This window comes from Equus przewalskii, chromosome 25 (genome assembly GCF_037783145.1).
Source record: "Equus przewalskii isolate Varuska chromosome 25, EquPr2, whole genome shotgun sequence".
Taxonomy (NCBI): domain Eukaryota; kingdom Metazoa; phylum Chordata; class Mammalia; order Perissodactyla; family Equidae; genus Equus; species Equus przewalskii.
In genome coordinates, this window is record NC_091855.1 from 10,350,502 (window position 1) to 10,376,057 (window position 25,556).

Consider the following 25,556-nt stretch of genomic DNA (forward strand, 5'->3'; position numbering starts at 1 on the left):
TTTCATTTAAATTCCCTTCAGGCTAAGGATATGAGTTGCCAGCTCACAAAGCGCAGATTGAATAAGAATACCCTCAGGGATTAAATGTATTTTTATGGTAATGACTCCTAGCGAAAATCTTTGCCTTCTATGCCTTCTTTCTGAAATTCAGTCCAATATTTTCCAAGAATGATAATCAAGGATACCTATACTGGCCTGAATAAAATTCACTGACCACATTTTCCTACGTTATGTATATTTCTTGTTTGTCTTAAAAATCAAGATAGAGAATTTCTCCTTCTCTGTTACTTGACATTTTACAGAAATTCATCATTATAATTGATTTTATTGTTCTCTTTCTTTCTTTGCCTTTTTTATCCCTAACATCTGCTGATTAAAAGGTCTTATTCTCTATGTGCCATTTTGAGAAGAGTTTTATTATTTTATTAGAAAGTTACCCCGGAAATTGAAAAATAAAACCCAACAGTTAAAAAAAAATCTCACCCACTCAAATTAAGTTGCTTTAAAAGCATGTGGCTCTCAATTATTTTTTTCCCAATGGGTCAGGCTTTGAAAAGAACAAAAGGTTACTTATCCTGCCATAGGGTGAGCTGTTTGGCTCTGGTTCCTATTGAACTAATACTGCTTTTCAGGGATAAGGCAGTATGAAAATGCGAGCGAAATGTGTCAAGGGATAAATGAACTGGCACTTACCAGACCATTTAATTGAGCTGCTACGAAGGTGTTTTAATTGCACTGGGGACATCTTTGTTTGCTGTTATGCAAAAGGTCCTGTTGCAGCTGAAAGGTTTGATTTCCAGGATGAAGACGTGTTCTCTAAGTTTGGACAGTGAATTAGTTAAAAGCCGGGAGGTTTTCTTTCTAAATCCTTTTCTGAGGGTTTCATTTGTGCTGTTTCCTTTGCTCCCTGGAGAGTACTAGTGGGGCTTTGTTCTGACTGCTCCTCTTATTGTTTTTTCCTTTGTTTCTGTTAGGTTTTACTCAAATTAGGACAGGAATAGCAATGTTTTCATTGGAAATTTTTTGATTATTTAAAATTCAAGTTTGTGTCCCTGTCAGGGGTTTTCATCAGTGCCACCTCATATGAGATTAGGTGCTCCAATTTGAATAATCCAGTCAGAGCCCTGGTTTTGCTGGGCTTTTCTCAACCTGAGAAAGTTCATGGTCCTCAGTTCACTCGTACCAAGACCCCTTTTGTCTAGCCTCGCATGGAAATGAAATGATCCCTCATCTTACTTGGAAATAGTCAAAAAATGGCTGAGATTTCCAGGTGGACGTGGAACACTAGACTCCTTAGGGACGTAAGGCTCAGTTCTCTGCCAGTGCTTCTCCCCTCCCTGGTGATTTAAAGGTACCCCCCTGCAGCCTCCCCCATGACTCCCCTAAAGTTAGTGCAGACTCTGGCTTTGGACCTGGTCGTATTGCCAATAAATTTCTTTTTCACACTTGATCACCTAGAAAGAGAAATCTCTCTCAGTTCCATAAGGATCTGAAGAGAGTCATCTTTAGTTTTTTTTATTTGTTTTGTTTTTGATTTGAATTTCTGCTTTATTGTTATAGTAATGGCTAGGGCCCTCCCTGCTCTTACATGTGGGCTTGATTGATGTACATTGTGCGCATGTAACTTGATCCCGGAATCATAAAAACTTGTTCTCTAGTTTTTTCTATTGAGGAACAAAATTAGCCCTCAGTATACTTTTTGGTGTCAGTATATGCTTAAAAATTATTGTCTTACCATCTACTGATATTAGGGGGAAAAACAGTGAAAACGCATCTCAAAGATTCTAGACGATTTAGTACCATTTGATTTATGGGACTAAATTGTGTTTCTTTGTAATTCTTCCACTAAGTGAAATTTATATAAAACAGAAATGACCCTTGAAAGCCTCAGCTATTCAGTTGGCTTGTCAGAACTTAATTCAGTTCAGCTAACAATTATTGAGCACTCTATAATGTGTAAGTCACTGGGCTATAACTAATTTAAGCTGATAATACAGAAAAAAATGAAATGGATTAAAAAAGATAAGGGAAAAAACCCAGCGAGGCCAAGTGCATCTTTACTCTCTAATCACGTTTGTAAACACACTAAAATTCCATTTATTCAGATTCTCTTCAATGCTTCAGCCTAAACTCTTATCAGATTCAAAAATTGTCAAGAACTCAAATTAGATGTCTTGTGAACAATTTCAGCCCATTACAGCTGTTAGATAGAGATTAATGAGGCAGAGTGGGAAGGGTCAAAGGCAAACAATGTATCAGAAGGTAGAACAGACAACTTTAAAAAAAGGAATGTAAGTGCATAAAGGTAGATTGACCTGCTCAGTTTCGTAAACAACATGTAACAATAATAATGCTTAGTAAAATCAATATTATTATTCTCTCAGCAAATATTTATTTAGAGCCTAATCTGGGCCAGTCTCCTCTAGGCACTTGGAATATATCACAGATAAAACATCTTTGCATATGTGGTGCTTAGGTTCTATTGGGAGAAGAGCAAGATATTAAATGATAAACATACTATATATATAACTTACACAGAATGCTAAAAGGTGGTAAGTCCTGTAGAAAAAAATAGAGCAAACAACGGGGAGCAGGAGTTGGGGTGTTACAGTTTTAAATAGGATGGTCAGGACAGATGGTATGGATATAGTACCATTTGAACCAAGATCTGAAAGAGAAGAGGGAGTTCGGCTCGGGGGCTATCTGTAGTAAGAGCATTCCTGGAGGAAAGGACAGCTAGTGCAAAAGCCCTGAGGTGGGAATGTGTCTCCAGAGTTTGAGACAAACAGGCAGGGCAGCAGAGTGGCCGGAGTGGATTGAGCCAGGAGGAAGTGGTGGTGGTGGTGGCGGCAGATGGTTTCGGCCATGAGGCCATCATAAGCAGTGATGTGAGGAGTCCTCGGAGGGTTTTGAGCAAAGGGGTTTTCTGATCTGAGTTAACGTTTCATCAATATCACTCTCGCTGCTGTGTTGAGAATAGTATTTAGAGGACAAGGCTGGAGGAGGGAGACCCGTTAGGAATCTATCGCGGTAATCCAGGTGGAGGGGGAGGTGGAGGTGACTTGGACCAGGGTGGTTGAGTGGAGTGGTGAGAAGTGGTCGTATCCTGAATATATTTTGAAAGTGAACCTAAGGGGATTTCCTGAGGCACTGGATGTGAAGTGTGAGAGAGAGAGAGAGAAGCCAACATGTGATGTAGGAGGAAAACCAAGAGTGTAGGGTCCTGAAGGCAGGAGGAGAGAGTGATCATCTGTATCGGATGCTGCTGGTGGTCCAGAAAGATGAAGGCTGAGAATCGACCATTGGTTTTAGTGAGAGGGGGTCACTGACGACCTTGATTCATGGTGACCTTGATGAGAGAGCAGTTTCGGTGGAATGCGAGGGCCTGATTGGCATGGGTTCAGTTAAGAGAGAATGTTGATAGGACCTGGGGACAGTGAACAGAGACAACTGTATTTGAGGAGCCTTGCCACAACAGGGAGCAGACAAGTGAAGGAGTAGCTGGTGGGGAACTGTGGTCAAGAGGAGTTTGTTTCTGTTTTTGTTTACAGATGGGTGAATTAACAGCATGGGTCTATACTGATGGGAAGGGTCCCAGAGAGAGGGCAGAACAAGAGGAGGGTACAGGAGGGAAAGGAGCAAAATGTTCTCGAATAGGTGCAAAGGGATGGGATCTCCTGAACCAGTGAAGGGATCAGCTTTAGGTCTGAGCAAGACTCGTTCATCCATGCTAACAGGTTAGAGGCAGAATATTTTTAAATAATATTTACTAACATTTGCTTAATGCTTATTATCTGCCAGACATTGTATCATTTAAATACATAACTTATTTAATATCCTCAAGGTACTATTATGACCCCAGTTTTGATAACCTCCTAATATAGCCAATACTAAATGGCATGCTCAGAATTCAAACCCCAGGCAGTCTACTTGAGAGGTTATACACTTAATTGCTGCTCTGTCCTACCTCCTGGAGGCAGAACATTTTGGTAGGTGTTAGATGAGGGAGAGTGGGTGATTGCTTGCTTAAGTGTCCTGGGAAGCAAGTTCTCAGCTGAGAGTAAGGATGGGAGAGCCTGTTGAAAGTTTGTGAAAGAAGGAGAGGCTGTGAAATTACTGTCCAGGGCAGTGGTAGAGGGCCATAGTATGACTGCCGGGCAGCATTTAGGACCCACTCGGGGTCACGGTGAGACCAGTCAACACAGTTATGGGTTTTCCTCCAGCCACATTCGGCAGCACGTGTATGAATGGCATGAGTGAGCCGAGGGTAGTGGTCACGTACCAAGCACACACAACAAAATGAGAGGCACAAGAGAGTGTGTGTAGTGACTGATCATGGAGTTTAAAATGGGTAAGGGTGAAAGGAAGGATATCAAGAAGGTGAAGGGCAGTGAAAATGGGCAGAATCAATGGCATGGAGTTGTTAATGGATCCCAAGGATTGTTAAAGTTGGAGCGCTGGAGGGAATGAAGTGAAGATAAGAGGTGATGTTCAGAGATGATAATGCATGAAATCGACATTATGAGGAGTTGTAGTTATTAGTAATGCAGGGTCTGGTGTATGACCATGACAGTGAGTGGTTGAGGCAGGTCAGAAGGCAACTTTATTGCAGAAGAAACGGAGAGGCCAGGAGGTTGGAAGGTTCATCTCTATGTATATTGAAATTGCCAAGAATCAGACAGGAGTTGTATTGGAGAGGGTGACAGTGGGGAAGGAGCTAAAACCTTTGAGAAATGATGAGGAGTGACAGAGATAAGGATATGACTGTAACAGTGGGGACAGTCTGATGACATGAGAGTCAAAGCTGGAGCATTCAGAGACAAAGAGTGGAGAGTGATCTGAAAGGAGCAGTGAGGAACAAGGAACCAGTGTGGTCCAAGGGCTGCTTACAAGAGAAAGCAAAGCCACTGCCTGAAAGGGCTGCAGAGAAAGCGGAGTGCTCAGAGGAGGGCCAGGTTTCAATTAGAGCAGAAAGGCCAAGCCCGCCCAGAGAGGGTAGTGGGTGCGTGGGGGATTTTGCTGAGGGTGTATTATGGATTTCATCATCAGTGGAAGGGTTTCAGGAGTTAAGGAGAAAAATTGGGAGATATGCAGAGTCACATGGAAATTAGAGTGAGAGAACAGAGGGCGTGTGAGAGTCTGGGGAGGGGTGTGTGTGTGTGGGGGGGTGTGTTGGGAGACGCGGCCAGGTTAAAGGCATAGTGAGATGAGACCTCATGAACTCGAGGTAGACGGTGGTGACAGGCTGTGAGCTTTGCGTGCAGAGAGCAGTGGTGTCTGGGCTTATGCTTCTCCCTGTCCAGGGGAATAAGGAGCTCTGGGGACAAGGCCAGTCAGTCCTCGTGTGCAGGGCTAACGCTCGGCCTCAGAGTTGAAGCTGAGGGGGTAGGAGGCTGGGGGAAGCATGGAGTCGGTGTGGGGCCCACTCCTGCCCTGGGGAGGAAGGGAATGTACACTCTGAGTGTTTAGGGTTTTCCTTTGACTTCTGCCTGGTTAATAAGAGTAAAAGCTAGTACTTCTTATGTGTTTACTATGTGCCAGAGACTATCCACTTCTAGTGAATCATTAAATTCTCATAACAGCTTCTAGAGGTGAGTGCTTCTTACCTTACTCCGTGAGGAAACTGCTCAAGGTCACCAACTCCTCCGTAACAGAGGCAGGATTTGAACCCAGGTCTCTCTGACTCTAATTGCAGCTCATTTACAGTTAATTCAGTGGCAGTAGATTCTGCATGATAAAGGTCAAGACTATCCTGCCATGACTTGATGAGCCGTTTAAAACGTCATCCGATGTTCTGGAATTTATCTTTAAATACGGCCTGGCTTTGGCTTAGGCTGCAGGTCCTCTTGTTAGGAAGTCTTCTCTGTCACCACGGTTCCTAGCACAGCACTGTCAAGGCCACGTAAGGACTTCATTGTTTCGTCAGGAAAAAGTCTTAAAAACCATTGTCTCTCATCAGCTAACCTGTGGCTTTAAAAAATATCTTATATCAGCATGCTATTTCCAAAACACTTCTTGATGAACATCTGAAATTGACTAATTCCTAGAAAGTTTGTAAGATTGTGAAACACAAGCACAGACTCAGAGTGACAAAACTTTGAAGGTTTGATATGTTCAAGATGTTTCTGAGGCTTCTCATTCAGTAACTGCTGTTGTCCTTTTTTAATAGCTAAACAGGAAGACACTCAGAAGAAAACCTTCACCTGCTGGATAAACTCACAGTTGGCAAAGGTGAGGAAAAAAGAGCAAATTAAGCTGGAAATATATATGTTACTCCTGCTCCCTCAGTTTGAGTCCCCAACTTGGCACTGGTGACATGTCAAAGGTTAAAACAACGTGCTGAATGTCACCTTGATCATGTTTTGATGTATTTGTTATTCTTTCCCAACACAAAGGGCAGTTTTGTTAAGGATATGGGAGAGAGTGCTATAAAAATATGTAAAGCAGCAAATGAAATTATAGTAATGATTCATGTATATTGAGTGTTCTGTGTTAGACACTGTCCCAAGCTCTTTAAATGTAATGACTACTCGTTACATTTAAATGACTTCAAAACCTCTCCCCAGGTAGTAGTATTTCTGTTTAAAGAATAAGGAAACTAAAGTACAGAGAAGTTATATGTCTTGCCCGTAGGTCTCAGAGCTTGTAAATGATAGCGCTGGGATACAGACCCCAGCAGTCTGGACCCAAAGGCCTTGATCTTAATCACTGTGCCGTCCTGCCTCTCAGCGATGCCAAGTGCCTGGAATAACCTAGATACAAAATGAATGAGCCTCTTCTCGCAGGCTACTCATCCTAGCACAGTGGTCGTAATTCTGAAAAGGGTAAATTCATAAACAGGTTACTCTAGAAATGTAATCTGCTCCCCAAATGGGTCACCACTGGCTGATTTTGAATATCTTTAATACTATTTCAACGCACAGCTTTTAGCTCTCAGTGAAAGCTGAAAGAGTGTTTTGTTACTGGAAATTTGCCATGAGATAAATAAAGTTCACCATTTTTCTTATTGTGTTTTGATATGGAACTATCATTCCCTTAGTTATGAAGAAAATCACTACCCAGTCTTAGCTTTTGTGAAGATACAAAGCACATTTATGAGATTCTTAAAGGTATTGTGTTTTGGGGCCAAAATTTGGATGATGATTTTTCTGGTGACGTTTTGCAGCACACCCCCCCCTCGGTTATATCAGACCTCTTCACAGACATTAGAAAGGGGCATGTCCTCCTGGACCTGCTGGAAGTCCTCTCAGGACAACAATTGGTAAGCTTTTAAAATGACATTAAGGAAATTTTTTGATGTAAAAAAATTTTCCTATTTCTGAGCAATATGTTTTGCTTAAATTTCCTAGCCTCGAGATAAAGGATCCAATCCATTCCAGTGTAGGATCAACATAGAGCATGCCCTGACGTTCCTGCAAAGCCGATCCGTGAGTGTGAATTTCACTTGAAAACTCATAAGAGACAGAAATGCTGTGAAATGTTTTCTCCTTTTAACCTGCATTTTTTCTTTTTCAGATCAAGCTAATAAACATTCATATTACTGACATTATAGATGGAAAACCATCCATTATTCTTGGCCTAATTTGGACAATTATACTGCACTTTCATGTAAGTAGTCTGATGATCTGAAAATTTTTTCTATTCCAATTACCAAAGTATGAAATAAGTGTAATGCAATGTGTGACTTGATGCCAGAATCAGTCCTCAGCTTCTTCCAGAAATAGGACACTCTGGAAATCTTGACAGGTAGAAAATATATAGCAGACCTTTTTGCCATTTATGTTATTTTTCAATTGAAAATTGAATGCTGAATTATCATTATATCCTGAATTATCCATGATAACAGCACCAGTCTGTGTAGAACCTACTGTGGTAAATTTTTGCTTATTATTGTTTATTTACTTTCTCAGAAGAGAGAGTAGGAAGCTTTTGGAGTAAATTCTTGAAAACTAACCCATTAAACTTTGTAAAATCTCCGTGTTTTTGAGGACACTTGTCCAATCTAATAATCCTACAGCATCCATGAATGACTCATAGATTGATTTCATTCCGCAAATATTTCTGAGCACCTACTGTGTGCTAGCTTCTGTTTTAGGACACCAAGAAAATAACAATGAATGAGATAGTTATAGTCCTGACTTTATGGCATTTATGATTGATAAGCATATTCTCTCAGGTCTTGGATTCTGAATTAGTGCAGATTTTCTACAGCTACCTGAAAACTTACATGTTCTGTATCTCCATAATTACTTTAAAAATAACTTTAAAAATTATGTGGGAAAAAAATGCCTATTTTAGAAAAACTAGAATGTTACATAACTAATTTATATCAAATTTAATACATGCAAAACCAGACTATGTATTATTTTTGGATACCTACATTTGTAGTTATACTAGAATAATATGCATGAGGATGATGAAAACTAAATTTAAGATTGTGGTTTTTTCCCCTCTGGGAAAGGAGGGAAATGGAATTGGAGAAGGAAAGGCAGAGGCTTAAACTGTATCTGTGTTTAATTTCTTTAAAAAAATATGAACCAAATGTGGTAAAATGTTAAAATTTGATAATTCATAGGCATTTATTATGTTTTTTCTCTATACTTTCCAGGGTATTTGAAATATAATTAAAATTTTCAATATAGATAACAAAAAGAAGATAAAGTCATCAATAATTCTACCATTCACAGATAATCACTTTAAATAATTTGATAGTTTTCATATATATGCAGCAGGAATTAATATATATAGTCATATACATATATCTTAAAATAGGGTCATGCTCTCCATACTGTTTTCAACCTGTTCTAATTAACATCTTTCTGAAATTATATATATTTTAATGGAAGCATGGTGTCTTTTGTAAAATATTATATTTTGTTAATGGACAGTTAGAATGCTCACGATCTTTTACGACTATAAGCAATTCCAGAAAGACTGCCCTTCAGATAAAATTTCTGCATACAATCTTAATTATTTCCAGGAACCAAATTTCTAGAAATGAAATTTTTGGGCTGTAAGATTCGCAAAATTAAAACTGTTTTTGGTTTTGTTTTAATATTGTAAATAAACTTTTGTTGAAGTATAGCACACACTTCAACAAAAGTTTATATGTTGAAGTATAGCGCAGGGGCCTGGCCCTGTTGCTGAATGGTTAAAGTTCTGCATGCTCTGCTTCAGTGGCCCAGGTTCTTGGGTGCAGACCTATTCCACTTACCAGCCACGCTGTGGAGGCATCCCACAAACAAAAAAATAAGAGGAGGATTGGCACAGGTGTTAGCTCAGGGCAAATCTTCCTCAGCAAAAAAAAAAAAAAAAAGTATAACACACATAGAGAAAATGCACAAATCTTAAGTGTAGAGCTTGGTGAATTTTCATAAATTAACACATCCACATGAACACTGTTTAACCGGAGATAAAAATATGGAACATTGGTGGTGGCATCCCAGAATCCCCAGGTCCTTTTCCCAGTCACTGCACTCCTTCCTTAAAGATAACCACTGTTTGGATCTTTATCATTGATTAGTTTAGCGTCTTTAACTTCACATAAAGTGAGTTATGACTGAATTCTCTTGCACACACCGTATACTCCTTTGTGTCTGCCCTATTTCCCTTAACATCGTGTCTGTGAGATTCATCCCGTTGAAGCATGTATCGATCGGTCTTTCTTTTTCATTCTTGTGCACGAATGTACCATTACATGAATATTCCAGAACTTACTTACCATTCTACTCTCGATGGATGGATGTTTTGTTGCCAGTTTTTAGCTGTTTTGAATAAAGCTGCTAGGAGCATTCCTGTATATGCCCTTTCGTGCTACAAGCCCTCCTTTCTGTTGCAGGTGTATCTAGGAATGGAACTGTGGGGCCATAGGCCATGTGATCTTCAGCTCTAGTAAACACCTGCCAAATAGCTTTTCAAACTTGTTCTGATTTACACTGTTACCAGAGTATGAGAGTTCCTTGCACCAATCCTTGCTAATACTTGGCATTAAAAAATTTTTATTTTAGCCGTGCTGTTGTGTGTAATGGTTTATAGAATCTTTAAAATATATTCTGAAAAAAATAAAATAAATAAAATATATTCTAGATACAAATCCTTAGTTGTGTATATATAATTGCAAATATCTTTTCTGACTCTGGTTTCCCTTTTCAATCTTTTAATAAACAGACATTCGTAGTTTTAATATAGTTCAACTTTATCAACTTCTTTTTGTGTGTGTCTGGTACTTTTTATGTCCTTTAAAAAAATCTTCCCCTTTACCAACATCATGGAGATATTCTCCTGCTATTTTTTGGAGTAGTTCTGTTCGATGGGGCTTTCTGCATTGACAGGAATGTTCTATAGCTTCACTGTACAGAACAGTAGCCACTAGCCCCTTGTGTCTATTGAACACTTGGAATGTGGCTAGTATGACTGAGGAACTAAATTTTAAATTTTGTTGAATTAATTTAAATTTAAATAGCCCCACGTGGCTAGTGGCTATCGTATTGGACAGCACAGTTCTAAAAGCTTGTTTCACTTTTACATTTAGATCTGCAGTCTTTCAAGAATGAGCTGATTTTTTTTGAGTACGTTGTGTTGAAGCAGGCAAGACTTATTTTTTCCATATGGCTATCCATATGGAAAATATCCAGATGACCCAACACTGTTTATTGAAAAGACCATCATTTTCCTACTGTACTGTAGTGTCACCTTCATAAATCAAGTAACCATATATGTGTGGCTCCATTTTCAGATTGTCTGCTCTATTCCATTATTTATCCTCGCACCAGTGCAGTGTTATGTTAATTTCCGTAGCTATATAGTAAGTCTTGACATCCGATGGTGTGGTTGTCTAACTTGTTCTTCAAGATGATCTTGGCTATTCTTTGCTGTTTGCATGTCTATGTAAATATTTTTTAATGGAGATATAGTTGACATATACCATTGTGTAAGTTTAAGGTATATAACATGTTGATTTACTATGCATATAAATTTTATAAATAACTTATTACTTTACATACATAATCTCCTGGAATTTTAATGAGAATTCCATTGAATGTATAGAACAATTTGGAAACAGTTGACGTTTTTAAAATATTGCATCTTCTAGTCCATGAATATAGTATTTTCATTATTGCTCAGATCAAAATATTTTGTAATTTTCATTATGATTTTTCATTTGACCCATGGATTCTATAACAGTATATTGCTGAATTTCCAAATACTTGCGGATTTTGTTTGTTATATCTTCATTACTGATTTCTAGCTTAATTTCAGTGTGGTCAGAGAATATAATCTTAATGATTTCGAAAAGTCCTTCAAAATTGCTGAGGCTTGCTCTATGGCTCAGCATGGTCAATTTTGGTAAATATTTTATATGCGCTTGAAAAGAATGTTGATTCTACCATTTTAGGTACAATGGTATAAACCAATCAGATCAAGTTTGTTAATTATGTTGGTCAAATGGGCTATTATTGATTATCTGGTGAATCTATCTAAAGTGTACTTCTCTCACCAATGCTCCTTTTTTTTAATATATATATATATATATTTTTTTTGTTTTTTTGCTAGGGATATTTGCTTTGAGCTAACATCTGTTGCCAGTCTTCCTCTCTTTTTGTTTTTACCTCCCCAAAGCACCAGTACACAGTTGTATATTCTAGTTGTAAGTCCTTCTGGTTCTTCTATGTGAGCCACTGCCACAGCATGGCTACTGACAGATGAGTGGTTTGCTTCTGTGTCTGGGAACTGAACCCAGGCTGCTGAAGCTGAGCGTGCCAAACTTTAACCGCTAGGCCATCAGAGCTGGCTCTCTCAGTAATACTTCTGCTCTGTTTGTGGATTTATCTTTTAAAGTTTTCTGTAGGTATTATCATATTGCCCTCCAAAAAACTGAACCAATTTGTATATTTACCAGCAATACATGAATATCCACTTTCTCATACTCTCACCATCACTGGATGTTATCTTTTAAAATTTTTTGTGCTATGTATGTGTTATGTATGAAAAAACTGTCCTTTTGCTGTATACATTTAGATTTCTTAAATGACTAATGAGGTTATTTTTCATATACTTAATAGCAATTTTTTTTCTTTCTTGTGACTTATCCTTCCATGTGTTTGACTATTTTTTTTTCTGTTTGTATATTTGTTTCTTAATGGTTTGTAATCGAGGATGCCTTTTAATTGACCCAGTGTCTCTGAAGATCTCTAGACTAGGAGCTCAATTCAGTTCAGTTCAATTTAGATTGACAGTTGTTGAGCACCAGTAAAGTGCTCTGTAAGCACGGTAGGGGGTGAATAGATGCCAGCCCTCAAGGGGAACACCATGCCTGAGTGAGGGCAAGGAGTGACCCAGGTCCACTGAAAGAAAGCCTAACTATGGCCCCAGAGGACAAATGCTGTTGTTCAAGGATTTGTCTGGTGCTCATTTTACCATAAGTAAACTGTCACTGTTATATGATACTTTTTAGGTCTTGACTGAAGGTTTTGCCTCAGTGCTGCTAACTGATGATTCTGTATATGTTAACTCTTAGTATTGTCTTCCTTAGATTGAGGAGCTTGCCCAGACTCTGCCTTGCAATTATGATCAACCTTCCCCCGACAGCATGAGTGTGGTTGACTCATCTCCTACCTCAAGTCCTCCAGCTAAGAAATGCTCCAAAGCCCAAGAAAGATGGCAGATGTCTGCAAAGAACGCTCTTCTCTTGTGGGCTCAGGAGCAATGTGCCACGTAAGTAGTTAGCTATGACCAGAGGAGACACTCGGGGCAGCTGTACCCACCAACACAATCTTACGCACTTCCAGGTCTGGCAATCAGGCCAACTGAGTATAGCAACCACCTGAACACTCCCATCTCATGAAAAGAAAATGCTCACTATCCCTCTTCCTCTCATAGTGAGTCTTCCAAATATGAAGGTCAATGAGCTCAACCACTCTTGATTTTGAAGGCTGGAAGGAGGTATCATCTAGGTAACCAGGCTCACCTCCACCCCTATGTTCAGGTGGCCTATTACTGTGGAAATAAGGTGGCCTTTAAATATCTGTTTCTTCAGGCACAATCCCCTTATGCATCTGGAACGTAGATTTAGATTCAAAAAGTTTTAGCACAGTAGGAGCTCTTTAAAGGCCAGGACCATGTCTTAATTGACTGTGTATCCCCAGAGCTTAGCGTAATAAGAGTTCATGGTAGGTGCTCCATAAAGTGTTTTGAATGAATGAATGAACAAATGAGTGATCAGTAACCAACTCATAACATTTTCTCCTCGAGCTGTGTATGACTATGTTAAAAGGCCATGGTCCCCATTGTGCAGCAACTCACAGCTCAGGAAACAAAGAGACAAGAGACTATGTGTTTTTAAAAAGTGGGGATGACGGAGGGAAGTCAGTGCTCATAGTTTCTTTTTTAAATTGAAAAATGTCTTCTGCTCTTGGGAGACGTTTACTTTTTCAGTTTAACCAGTCGCTGGGATGGAGTTTAGGAGAAGAAAGTAGGACGCAGGAGAGCTCCCCACAGGAAGAGCTGTAGAGTTCAAAAGGCATTCCTTGTCACATCATAGCATTGTCTGGGTAAATAACGTCATAAATACGTCGTTAAGCCCTGTCACATGTGGGCTTCTGAGTGACTCCGTGCTAAGGAAAGGCTAAGATGTGAATTGCTGCCTTCAGGCTTATGCTTCTTTAGTTGTCATTCATCCTCTGTATTCTGTGACGGACACAAACATACATATCTTGTAAGTTTTAAGTTTATTAGATGAACTTTTTCTTGAATCATGCAGAGAAAGTTTTACTTCAGTTTCCTAAATTGTTAAAATCTAAAGCATAGCATGTGTGAAGAGCATTACTGCATCATATTCAGATTTATTTCATTTATGCGTAACTAAGCTTCAAACCCTCTCAAAGTCCATATATTTTACCATAGTTTATCTCTTCTCCATGTCCTTCCTTTTTTTCAACCATAGAGTTTATGCTAAACTTATTAGGATGTAGTTCGTAACTCTTAAGTAATTCATCAGGAGTTTATCCTAGTTTTGGCCTTAATTGGTGGTATTATTAGGTAACTTTTATTTCAGTATTCTGTGATGATCTAGGACTCAGATGTAAGACTATGTTGTATTTTCTTATTTCCAAAGATGAATCAGTCCCCCATTTGTGACTTCTAAATGAGCATAAACCAATCTGACCTCAATAAAAAATAATAAAATGAAAAAAAAGTATTTAATAAAAGTAAAATAAATAAAATGACAATGAACATATAAATATCAAAAAGATTGGAATACAATACAGTGGAATACTAACCAGCAATAAAAATGAATGGAGGAACAAACTGCTGATACTTAGAGCAACGTGGATGGATTACAAGAAATGTAATGCTCAGCCATAGAAGCCAAACATAAAAGAACACATGCTCTATGATCCGGTTTATAGGATGTTCTAGAACGGGCAAAACTAATCTATGGTGAGAATTAGAGCAGTGGTTGCGTTTCTGAGGCGCGTGGGGAGCAGGGTGGGGACCAACCTGGAAGGAGCATGGAGGAATCGATGTTTAAGGGATTGTGAGCCTCACCAAACTTGTCATTTCACTTTGATTTGACCACCAGATTAAAATAAAATATTTTCCTCGAATGGTTTGTATATTTGATTCACTGAAATTTGCTTTAGTTACTGTTGACTGTAGCGGAGGCGCTTTGAAATATTCTCTTAAATAGTCTTTATTATGTTTTCGTCCTTTTGTGAAAGGTATGAGTCTGTCAGTGTGACAGATTTTAAGTCAAGCTGGAGAAATGGGATGGCTTTTTTGGCCATCATTCACGCCTTGCGACCAAACCTGATTGACATGAAGAGTGTGAAGCATAGATCCAACAAAGACAATCTGAAGGAGGCCTTTAGAATCGCAGAACAAGAACTGAAGATCCCCAAACTGCTGGAACCAGAAGGTAAACATCTTCTTTCTTTTTAAAAGTGTCCAATGTGATGCTGATTTGAAAACGGTATCCATGTGTAAGCAAGCATAACTGTTATATTTTAGTCCTGGAGGATTTAACTTGACTCTATTAAATTTCATGAAATTAAGAATTCCTCCCAATTAGTTAACCTCAGTAATTGCCAGGATGACACCACAGCTGAAAGCAAACCATGCTGTTATTGGGAATAATATGAGCCTTTGTCTTAGTTTTCTTCTATTGTGTTCCCTTGATTCTATTATCTGTTCTGAAATCTCTTGAGTGTGATGTTTGAGTTGTTCACCCCTTTCCCACCCCCTTCCCCTAGTAAAGCTGAACCCCTGTGAGGAGAGACTGCTTTTCTGTTTCCCTCCATGGCTTGCCCAGTTTGCTGTTGATTGCTATTGTGTTGAATTGTTAATGACAACAGCAGAATCCTAAATATTGGTTATATTCAAAGAGACAATTATCAAATTATACTTTAACTTCATGTGATGATTAAAGTAATTTAATTATTTTGGAAAAGCACTTTGGATTATATTGTTTCATAATGTACCCAAAGCTTATTAGAAAAACCCCACTAGGATCATAAAAGAGGCATGTAGGATTAGTGACATTTATAAGGAGCTAAGGGGTCAAGAGATACAAGTTCTAGTCTTAGCTCTGTAACCAGGGGTGTGTAGGTAAATGTTTAACAACTGGCTCTCCAAAACAGTGTGTGTGTGTGTATATGTCTATATACATATGTCTACTATAAATATTGCTAATATAAAGGCTGTGCAGCAAACACTCTACAAATAATAATAAAATATATCATACACTTTATTATAAATTTCCCAAAGCTCAGAAATGCTTTGGTTGATTTTTGCCAAACTCTTGTGTCCACCTGTAGCCAATTTATGGTTGCAGTTGCTGAACAAGCATAGTTCTTGAATGTTGGTGGATAATTTCTTTTATGTTAATGAGTAAGTGGAACAGCAATGAGGTATATCAGAACTTAACTTTTCTTCAATGACGTAAATGACTTTTTTGCTGAATTAAATACTGGAAGAATATTTCCTCAATTTTTTGTGCTATTTGCAATTTAACAGCTGTAGACAGGACATACTTTTAAGATTAATCTGCATTATTTACACTTTCTCCATCCCTTTCATAGCAGTCAACAAAACAACAAGCCCTCCTTTGCTGATTTTTTTTTGTGGTATAAATACTACCACTGTGGCTGATTTCAAGCTACCAGCGTGAAGTCACTGAACACAGGTGGAAAAAGACATACAGTAGCTCATCATTATATATTATTTTTTCTAGCATACAGATACAACAGACACAAATAATCTCAAGAGCCTGGGTAGTAGTAAAATAGTTGGGAAGTGATGGGTTTTGAGTATTTTCTTACCTTTGTTTTAATATAATTTATTTAATTACGTATTTACATAATTGAGTTTTGAATGTGGGCTATGTTTGACAACGAGCTGATATAACTGCTGAAAATTTAACAGCTCTCTCAAGCTGGTGTAAACTGTGGCTTTCTCACTTAGAAACTTTCTGGTTTAAAACAGCTTTATTGAGATACAGTTCTAAGCATACAATTTACCCATTTAAGTGTATGATTCAATGGTTTTTAGTATATTCACAAAATTTTGCAACCACCATCACAATCAATTTTAGGACATTTTCTTCACCCCAAAGATAAGCCCTATGCCCATTAATAGTCCCTCCCCATTTTCCCCTTAACTCCTCCGCACCCCAAATCACACACACACACACACACACACAACAGGCCTAGCAACCACTAATTTACTTTCTGTCTCTATAGATTTGCCAGCTCTGGACGTTTCACATAAATGGTATCGTACAATATGTGGTCTTTTGTGACTGGTCTCTTTAACTTATAATGTTTTTGAAGCTCGTCTACGTTGCAACATTTATCAATACCTCATTTTATTTTTTTCTTTAAATAGACTTTATTTTTTACAATAGTTTTACATTTACAGAAAAATTGGGAAGATACTACGGTAAGTTCCCACATCCAGTTTCCCCTATGTTGACATCTTATGTTAGTATGGTACATTTCTTACAACTAGTGAACCAATATTGATAAATTATTATGCTTTATTCTCATTTCCTTAGTTTTCCCCCAGTGCCCTTTTCCTCTTCATAATTCCATCCAGGTCACTAAATTACATATAGTTTTCTTGTCTCCTTGGGCTACTTGATGTAACAGTTTCTAAGACCTTTCTGTTTCGATGACCTTGGCAGTTTGGATTACTGGTCAGGTATTTTGTAGGGTCCCCTTTACTGGAGTTTGTGTTATGTTTTTCTCATATTAGACTGGGGTTGTGAGTTCTTGGGAGGAAGACCACAGAGGTAAAGTGCCATTGTCATTACATCATATCACAGGAACATACTGACAACGTGACATCACTGTTGGTGTTGACCTTGGTCCCCTGGCTGAGATGGTGTTTGTCAGGTTTCTCCTCTGTAAAATCATTCTTTGTTTCCCTCTTTCCGTGCTGCATTCTTAGGAGAAGTTACTTTCTACAACCCACGCATAGGAGAGTTGTGCTCACCCTCCTTGAGGACAAGTTATCTGCAGAAATTATTTGGAATTCTGCACAGGCGATTTGTCTATTCTCCCCCGTTTCTTCATTTAACCAGACATCTATTTATATCAAGACGGACTCATGGACAGTTTATTTTATACTTTGTGTTGTAATCCAATACTACTTTATTTATTACTCAAATTAAAAAAACATTTTTTTAGGGGCTGGCCCCATGGCTGAGTGGTTAAGTTCACGCACTCCACTGCAGGCGGCCCAGTGTTCGAATCCTGGGCGCGGACATGGCACTGCTCATCAAACCACGCTGAGGCAGCGTCCCACATGCCACAACTAGAAGGATCCACAACGAAGAATATACAACTGTGTACCGGGAGGCTTTGGGGAGAAAAAGGAAAAAAATTAAATCTTTAAAAAAAAAAAGCAACATTTTTTTAAAGCTCAAAGTTTTGGCCATTGGCACTCTTTCAGTTGGCTCCTGTGCGCCTTTCACATATCCACATCAACGCAGGATTTCCTTGTTTGCTTTTGAGCACGTTCTTAATTTCTGGCATTATATGAAGGCTCATCTTGTATATTTCCTGGCCCAGTCCTGGGATCGGCCATTCCTCCGAGGAGCCCTGGTTCCTTTTATTGGAGATGGTATTTGAAACCAAGATGTGTGTGTAGGTGTGCTCATTGCTACTGGTACTTAGCCTTTTTGGACCTCAGTTGAATTAGATGATATTTCTAAGTTCACATTTAGCCTCATGATTCCCTATTTCTGTATATAGGTTTGTCATTAGTTTGGTTTCATGTTGCTTGTTATTAATTCTTCTCATTAACTTCCCTCCATTTCCTGGTTTTTTCTTCCCTCCTTTTTTCTTCTTTCTTCTTTTTTCCTGTTCTTTGTCTTTTTTCTCTCCCTTTTGGCTTTTCATTATCTTTTTCCTTTTCTTTATTTTTCTCCATGCTCTGCCTTATTCCCTGTTTGTGATTACTGTTTTGTTTTTTTTGTTTTTGGTGAGGAAGATTAGCTCTGAGCTAACATCAGCCACCAATCCTTCTCTTTTTGCTAAGGAAGATTGGCCCTGATCTAACATCTATGCCCATCTTCCTCTACTTTATATGTGGGGCACCTGCCACAGCATGGCTTGATAAGTGATGTATAGGTCCACACCTGGGATCTGAACCTGCGAACCCTGGTGCACTGAAGCAGAGTGTGCGAACTTAACCACTATGCCACCAGGCTGGCCCCTGATTACTGTTTTTATAAATACTTCTTTCATATTTTCATTCTCCAAATCTTTATTAATGTAAAATATTTTCTCTATTTTAATATGTGAAAATAATTAGGCAACTAATCGCAGAGACAATATAATAAAACCAAATTGACACTACATGAATGCTCATAATTCATTTAAAATAGCTTAACTAATAGCTCAAAAATGTGAAATACGTCATGATTATTTAACAAATACCCCAAAACAAATACCACGGTCATATTTGAATAAGGGAACTATCTTTGACACAATTTCGTTAAACATTTAATCATTAGGCAAAGCTTCATATATAATGAGAAGTTTTTAAAAACAAATATCTAGTTAAGCCAGTATCGTTTTATGTATTTCTTGATATTTATACTCTTTTCAGTAAAAGATAGAATAACTCAACTCTTGGGGATCCTTCCTTTATTGAAACCCCACTCCTGGCTTTCTATTGATACCTTTTATGTGCTTACTGTCTTGAATTTTATTATTTGGATATAGATTAGATTCCCGTTTCCCCAGCCGGCTTAGAGCACACACTGGGCCCAGTAAGCACATTGGCTAAAGCATGCATAGTGTGTTGTACTTGTATGTTGCTTGTTTTTCTCCCGACTGCAAGCTCCTTGAGGGGCAGATAATATCTTAAGGCATCTAGTATCTACTCAAGTGTCTAGCATCTACTTGTTGAATGAGTAAAGGGATAAAAGATAGGCCCCTAAGAACAAGGACTGAGTCTTACATATGCTTGTAACCTCTGCTTGTGACTGCATTGTTGGCGTTCTATAAATATTTGCTGAATTGAGTTTAACTGAATTAATAAATAAACATAGAAGATTTCCTTTTCAATGATCGTCGTTGGTTATTTTGGCAACATACCCAGAGACATCCCAATATTATGTGTTCATTTTGTCTGTGACATGTTGCAATCCCTTCGTTGTCATTTTTGGGTCTACCTAATTTATTATACATCTGGAAAACTTCTGCACTTAAGGAATTTCTAATATTTTTAACTTTGTTTAATTCAGCATTTTCCAAATTAATTTCACCATGGACTCTGTTAATACAACACAAAATTTGCCCCATATAAGGCTCTCAGTAAATATATTTGTTCTGTGTATGAACAAATAAAATCTTGTGGATGTCTTGAAAAAGTCTTCCATACAATAGATGCTTTTGGAAATGTTTTACTGCACAAAATGCTGAGACCAGTGTGTCAGGAATGGATTTCACTTGCTCTATGTTCCTACACTCCTGGAGGAGTTTCTGCACTGTGTCTCTGGAAAGAGCAAGGCTTTGTTTTCTCCTTTCCACCCTCCCTGACTACTTATGCCCTCATACATGCAACATGCGTAGTGACCTTTTATTTGTAGGAAACTGAGGCTGTGCATGTACCACTGCTGGGAGTCAACCCAGCGCTGTCTGACTCCAGATCTAAGCTCTTAACCACTCTACAGTCTTGGGGCAAGGGCATGTGACCAGAGATTGCATGGCTGGTCGGCTGCTTTTGTTCATTTCAAGGCTGTCATGTGGCTTAGCCTGTTCTCGAGTATGAATCACAGTACATCACATCTACAGCTAATTGATAATGGGGCGTATCTTGCAGATGTGGATGTTGTGAATCCTGATGAAAAGTCAATCATGACCTATGTGGCACAGTTTCTGCAGTATTCAAAGAAGGCACCTGGGACTGGAGATAAAGCTCAGGTATGTCTTTATCAGTACAAATCAAGCTCATTTTTGTTGTACCCCACTAATGCTTTAATTTTTAAAATTGAGGTATAATTTGCATGCAGAAGTTAATGTACAATTCTATGAGCTTTAACAAATGCATACACTCATGTAAACCGTACTCCAATCATGATATAAAACATTTTTATTACCCAGAATGTTTTATTGTGTCTCTATCCTGTCTGTACTCCCCACCCTAGACAACCAGTATTCTAATTTCTTTCTGTAGACCAGTTTTGCCTATTCTCTTTTTTTAAGTAAAAAGTGGTAATTTATTAAATTTTGCTGAATTATCTAAAACAACGTTTAGATAGGCACCATATAGAATAAATTAAGTTTAGCAGGCTTTTAAAAATTCTAGAGATATCAAATTTTTGTCTATTGTAATTTTTAACAGCTTTGTTCAGACACAGTTCACATACCATAAAATTCAACCATTTAAAATTTGCAACTCAGTGGTTTTTGATATATTTACATAGTTGTGCAACCATTACCACGAGCTAGTTTTAGCATATTTCCATTTTACCTGCTCTTTAGCTTCCGATAAATGGAGTCATATAATTCCTAGAGATGCAAGCATTGCGTTCTACTCTTCATCCTTCTTTGAGACACTCTTGAGTTACCGTCAGATTGCCATTTGATTATTCAATTTTTTCCTTTGACTTGCAGTCGGTTACACAAAATATTGTGTGTGGAAATTTCTTGGAAATCGCTAAGCTGAAAATAAACACTTATTCTGCTTCTATGAAGATAAATGAGTGCTGTGAATTTAGTAAAGTGTTTTTGAATATTATTTTAAATTTTATTTAATCTACTTTCTCGGACTTGTTTACATGCAGTCATATTACCGCATTTTGTTTGACAAATTTAGGCCTATGTTTTTCCAACTATTCTGTGTGAGGCCCCGAGCTAGGCTGTTGCTGACTCTGGAATAGAAGCTCAAGCTGAGACTCACGCTTACAGTTCAGTTCACTTATTTCTGACCTGCTGAGGAGCTACTCTTCTCTAATTAATTTTTGTATTAAAAAATAAAATTAAAAATTCAACTGTCTGTGAAATTGGATGCAAAAATATACAGAAAACACTCTTACTTAATAGAAAGAAAAAAAGTAAATGAAGGTTAAAGGAGAATGGAGATAAGATGTAACTTCTTTTGCTTTATCCTCCTGCAGTAAAATTTCCTTCCAAATGTGGGCAAGCTTGCCACCTAAGCAAGAATCTAAAAATAATAATAGAAAAAGGAAAAAATAATTATTCTTCACTTGCATATGGTAACATAACTGAAACTTTTGGGGGTGTTATTTTTTAGGGTCCTTAAAAAGTTCAAGATATTTTTGATGTCAGTGTATTTGGTGGGTGTGAACATCTCTTGAATTAACCCATATTTAGATGTATTGGAAAGCAATATTCTGAAAAGCCTACTATATATAAGTAATTTAGAATAATGTTGTCTAAAATTGAATAATGGAAATGGATAAGCCAAAAAAATAAGGGCCTGCTTGCCCTGTTTCTTTAGCACATTATGTTCAGATGCTAGTTTCAATCCATTTTAAAATTTAAGGTGTTATGTTAACAAGCAAAATTTCTTCTTGGCCCAAGGAGTCATCAGTGTGTAATGGGTGCATTATTTCACTGATGTTTGAAGTTGTTAATTATTGTTAAAAAAGTCACCAAGTCTATTTAGGATAGAATTTAAATATATGTATGTGTGATTTACAGGGAAAGATGAAAGATGCTATGGTCTGGTTAACTCTGCAAGAGAAAAAACTACAGAAAACGCTAAAGGATTCAGAAAAGGAGACCTTCTTTAAAAAGTATGAAGTAAGTATGACTTTAAACAGCAATTTATTAGTAGTTTACGCTTAGGGAAGAATAGGATGTTTTTAGAAAAAAATCTTTCAGAGTTACCTGTTTAAATACTAAATTAACTCCAAGTTTCAGCAGCTGAGTTCTAGGACAGTGCTGCTCAAATTGTAATCAACCTGGGGAAGCTTGTTAAAATGCAGATTCTGACTCAGTCGTTCTGGGGTAGGGCCTGAGATTCTGCATTTCCACCAAACTCCCGGTGGTGCTGATTCTGCTGGTCCTTAGAGTGGGAAGGTTTTAGAGCGGGGATTGGCAAACTGTGCTCTGCGGGCCCCACCACCAGTTTTTGTAAGTCCAGTGTTACTGGAATAGAGCCATGCCCATTAAAGGATTGTTGTGGCCGCTTTCACATTACAACTCCAGAGCTGAATAGTTGCGACAGAGACCATGTGGCCCACAAAGCCGAAGATATTTACTATCTTGCCTCTTAAGGCTAAAGTTTTTCAACACCTGGTCTAGAGCAGAACATACTTTTCAGAATGAATATTGAATGAAAGAAAGGTCAAGAAATCAGAAATGGAACCATCCCAGAATTATAGTACAGGGCCTCAACCAAGGGGTCCTTTGGGGAATAGTGACAACTGTTATTGTTGCCACATATTGAACACTTGCTGTCTACCAGGCACCTTGCTGACAAGCATTTTACATGTTACCGTGTCTTGCTGAGTATGGTATTGATACTCCAGTTTTACAGATGAAGACAACAAGACTTCGAGGGACTAAGTGATTTATCTAAGGTTGTGTAGTTACTGAGAAGAGGTGGAATTTGAATAGCAGCCTAGCTCTCTTTACATCCTGATGCTTCTCTAGGGCAAGCATTTATTCCCTGTACCATCTTGGAAGAGACTAACAGGAGCCAAAGTGAAGGCGCCACAGTCCTTTTTGTAGAGCCCACTGTCTGTGCAGCTTTGTGCTCCCACGAGTTCTCTGTCCTGAGTGAAGTGGAGATGCTGTCATGTGCCTACACGGCAATTAGCACCTCTAGGCCTCCATTCCTCTGTTAAGTGAGAGGTGGATGAATCCAGCCTTTCCAACACTAACATTCAGCGGATGTGTGACTTGCTGTCCACACCATCCTTTTTGGTTTGGAGCCATCAGGCAAGGAAGGGATCAGACATTCTCATCTTCCTTCCATCTGAACTGCATAGGCTCCTTGTGCTTCTTCCTTCTTAGCTCTGGCCTGAGATTTCTTTTCACTGACAAGATGCTCAGTGTCTACTGGAAGTACCTTGCTCTCATATGTCTTAGATTTAGTAAAGTACCACAGATTCAGAGTTCTTAAATAAAAGGCTTTATGAAGTTATTAATTATCAGAAAGAATTAAAATAAATTAATGATCCCTCAGTTTGTTCACAAAATTTAATTAACAATACTGCTAATAGTTATGGATAGTGTTTTAAATAATATTTATGGAATTGATGACTCTTAAACACAAATATTTCACACTAGTGTGAACCAAGAAAAGCTTTATTTATTTAATTTTTTTGCTGAGGAAGATTTGCCCTAAGCAAACATCTGTTGCCAATCTTCCTCTTTTTGCTTGAGGAAGATTTGCCCTGAGCTAACGTGTGTGCTAATCTTCCTCTACTTTGTATGTGGGACACCCACCACAACCTGGCTGCCAACAAGTGGTGTAGGTCTGTGCCCAGGAACTGAACCCAGGCTGCAAAAGCAGAGCGTGCCGAACTGAACCTTTAGGCCATGGAGCCAGCCCCTTTATTTATTAAATTTTTGAGGGCAGATACAAAGTATTTTCTAAAGTCTGTATAAAGTGACTTGGGGAGAATTGGCTCAAGCTCAGTTAATCATAGACGCTTCAAAAACCATTTATACATGATGACTCCTGTCCTATAATTCTCACTTTCGCATTCTTATTTTGTTGTGAACACATATTTGGGGAGGACAGACAAACTCACATTTTCCATGTGGCATCATGATTTGTTCTCTAGAGCTGCGTGACCTTGCCGCTTCGTTTTAGTAGAAATTGAACAGTACAAGATACGAGCTGGATATATGTCACTGTGACGGCACCCAAATTGTCAGGGTGCACTGAAGAAAGAAATCCTGAATTCAGGGAATTTTATATTTATTTAAAATTTAAATAGAACCTACAGCTATAGACGTTAAAACAGCAGATTACATTTTATAAACTAATTTAAACATTTCAGTCTTTAAATACTCTTCTAATTGTAGAGCTTGCTGTCCTTTCTGGAGTCATTCAATGAAGAAAAAAAACCCTTTTTGGACATCCTGTCCGTAAAAAGGAATCCGGATGAGCTGAATGAAGATCAGTTACAGATGAAAGAAGCCTGGGATGGCCTCAACCACCAGGTTACTGTGTTGTACTGATTAGAAGAACATTTTCATGGGGCAGCTTTGTTGGATGAGAACTTTAGCCTTCGACGAGAAATTCTGTAAAAGATGGAGTAGATGCTTCATCAGAAAGTTGGGGAGAGTGTTCTTGTATTTTCTCCATGGTCTCATTTGGGTAGTGGTTGATATCTAAACAGGAATGTATAACATTCTGCTTAGAGAAATTGTAGCCTTATCCAAAGTTTTCATATTTGCCATCAATTCTTGGTTTGCCACAGTAGATTATCTGTATTCTGATTGACAGCAGCCTCCTCTCTACCATGGCCCAGTGTCATGTATCAGTATCAATAGATGGAAGGGGGTAGAGACAAACCCAGAGAAACTGTGTAAGGATGAATGTGTTTATGTGTGTCTGAATACATCCATGTGATTTCAGTCATTTTAAATTTATTGAAACTTGTGCTATGGCCCAGGATATGGTGTCTATTGGTGTACATACCATTTACACTTGAAAAGAACATGTATTCTAGACTTAGTGGATATAGTATTCGATAAATATCAGTTAAGATGAGGTGGTTGATAATGTTCAGATTATCTATATCTTGACTGACGTTTAGTCCAGTTGTTCTGTCAATTGCTGAGAGAAAGCTATTAAAATCTGTAGAATCCTTTCTATATAATTCTGTTAAATTTTTCTTCATGCATTTTAAAACTTTGTTATTAGGTGTGTACCTTTATGATTGTTGTGTCTTCCTGATGAACTGACGCTTTTACTATTAGGAAATATTCTTATTTATCTCTGGTATTGTTTTTTCTTGATATCTGCTTAATCTGATATCAATGCAGTCACTCCAGTCTTCTTATGCTGACTGTTTATATGGTACATCTTTTTCCTTCCTTTACTTTTAACCTATTTGAGTC

General features: G+C 38.2%; 1 protein-coding gene across 8 annotated transcripts in view; it reads left to right on the forward strand.

The window, feature by feature from the left end:
• Positions 1–25,556, forward strand: part of SYNE2 (spectrin repeat containing nuclear envelope protein 2) — a 296,791-nt gene that overhangs the window by 63,512 nt on the left and 207,723 nt on the right. For all 8 annotated transcript variants that reach the window (XM_070592938.1, XM_070592939.1, XM_070592940.1 and 5 more), the window contains 9 exons: positions 6,170–6,231; positions 7,166–7,261; positions 7,350–7,427; positions 7,516–7,608; positions 12,533–12,714; positions 14,721–14,917; positions 20,332–20,432; positions 22,176–22,277; positions 24,516–24,653. In XM_070592938.1, coding sequence (XP_070449039.1) covers positions 6,170–6,231; positions 7,166–7,261; positions 7,350–7,427; positions 7,516–7,608; positions 12,533–12,714; positions 14,721–14,917; positions 20,332–20,432; positions 22,176–22,277; positions 24,516–24,653 — 1,049 coding nt within the window. The remainder of the gene's footprint in view (positions 1–6,169; positions 6,232–7,165; positions 7,262–7,349; positions 7,428–7,515; positions 7,609–12,532; positions 12,715–14,720; positions 14,918–20,331; positions 20,433–22,175; positions 22,278–24,515; positions 24,654–25,556) is intronic.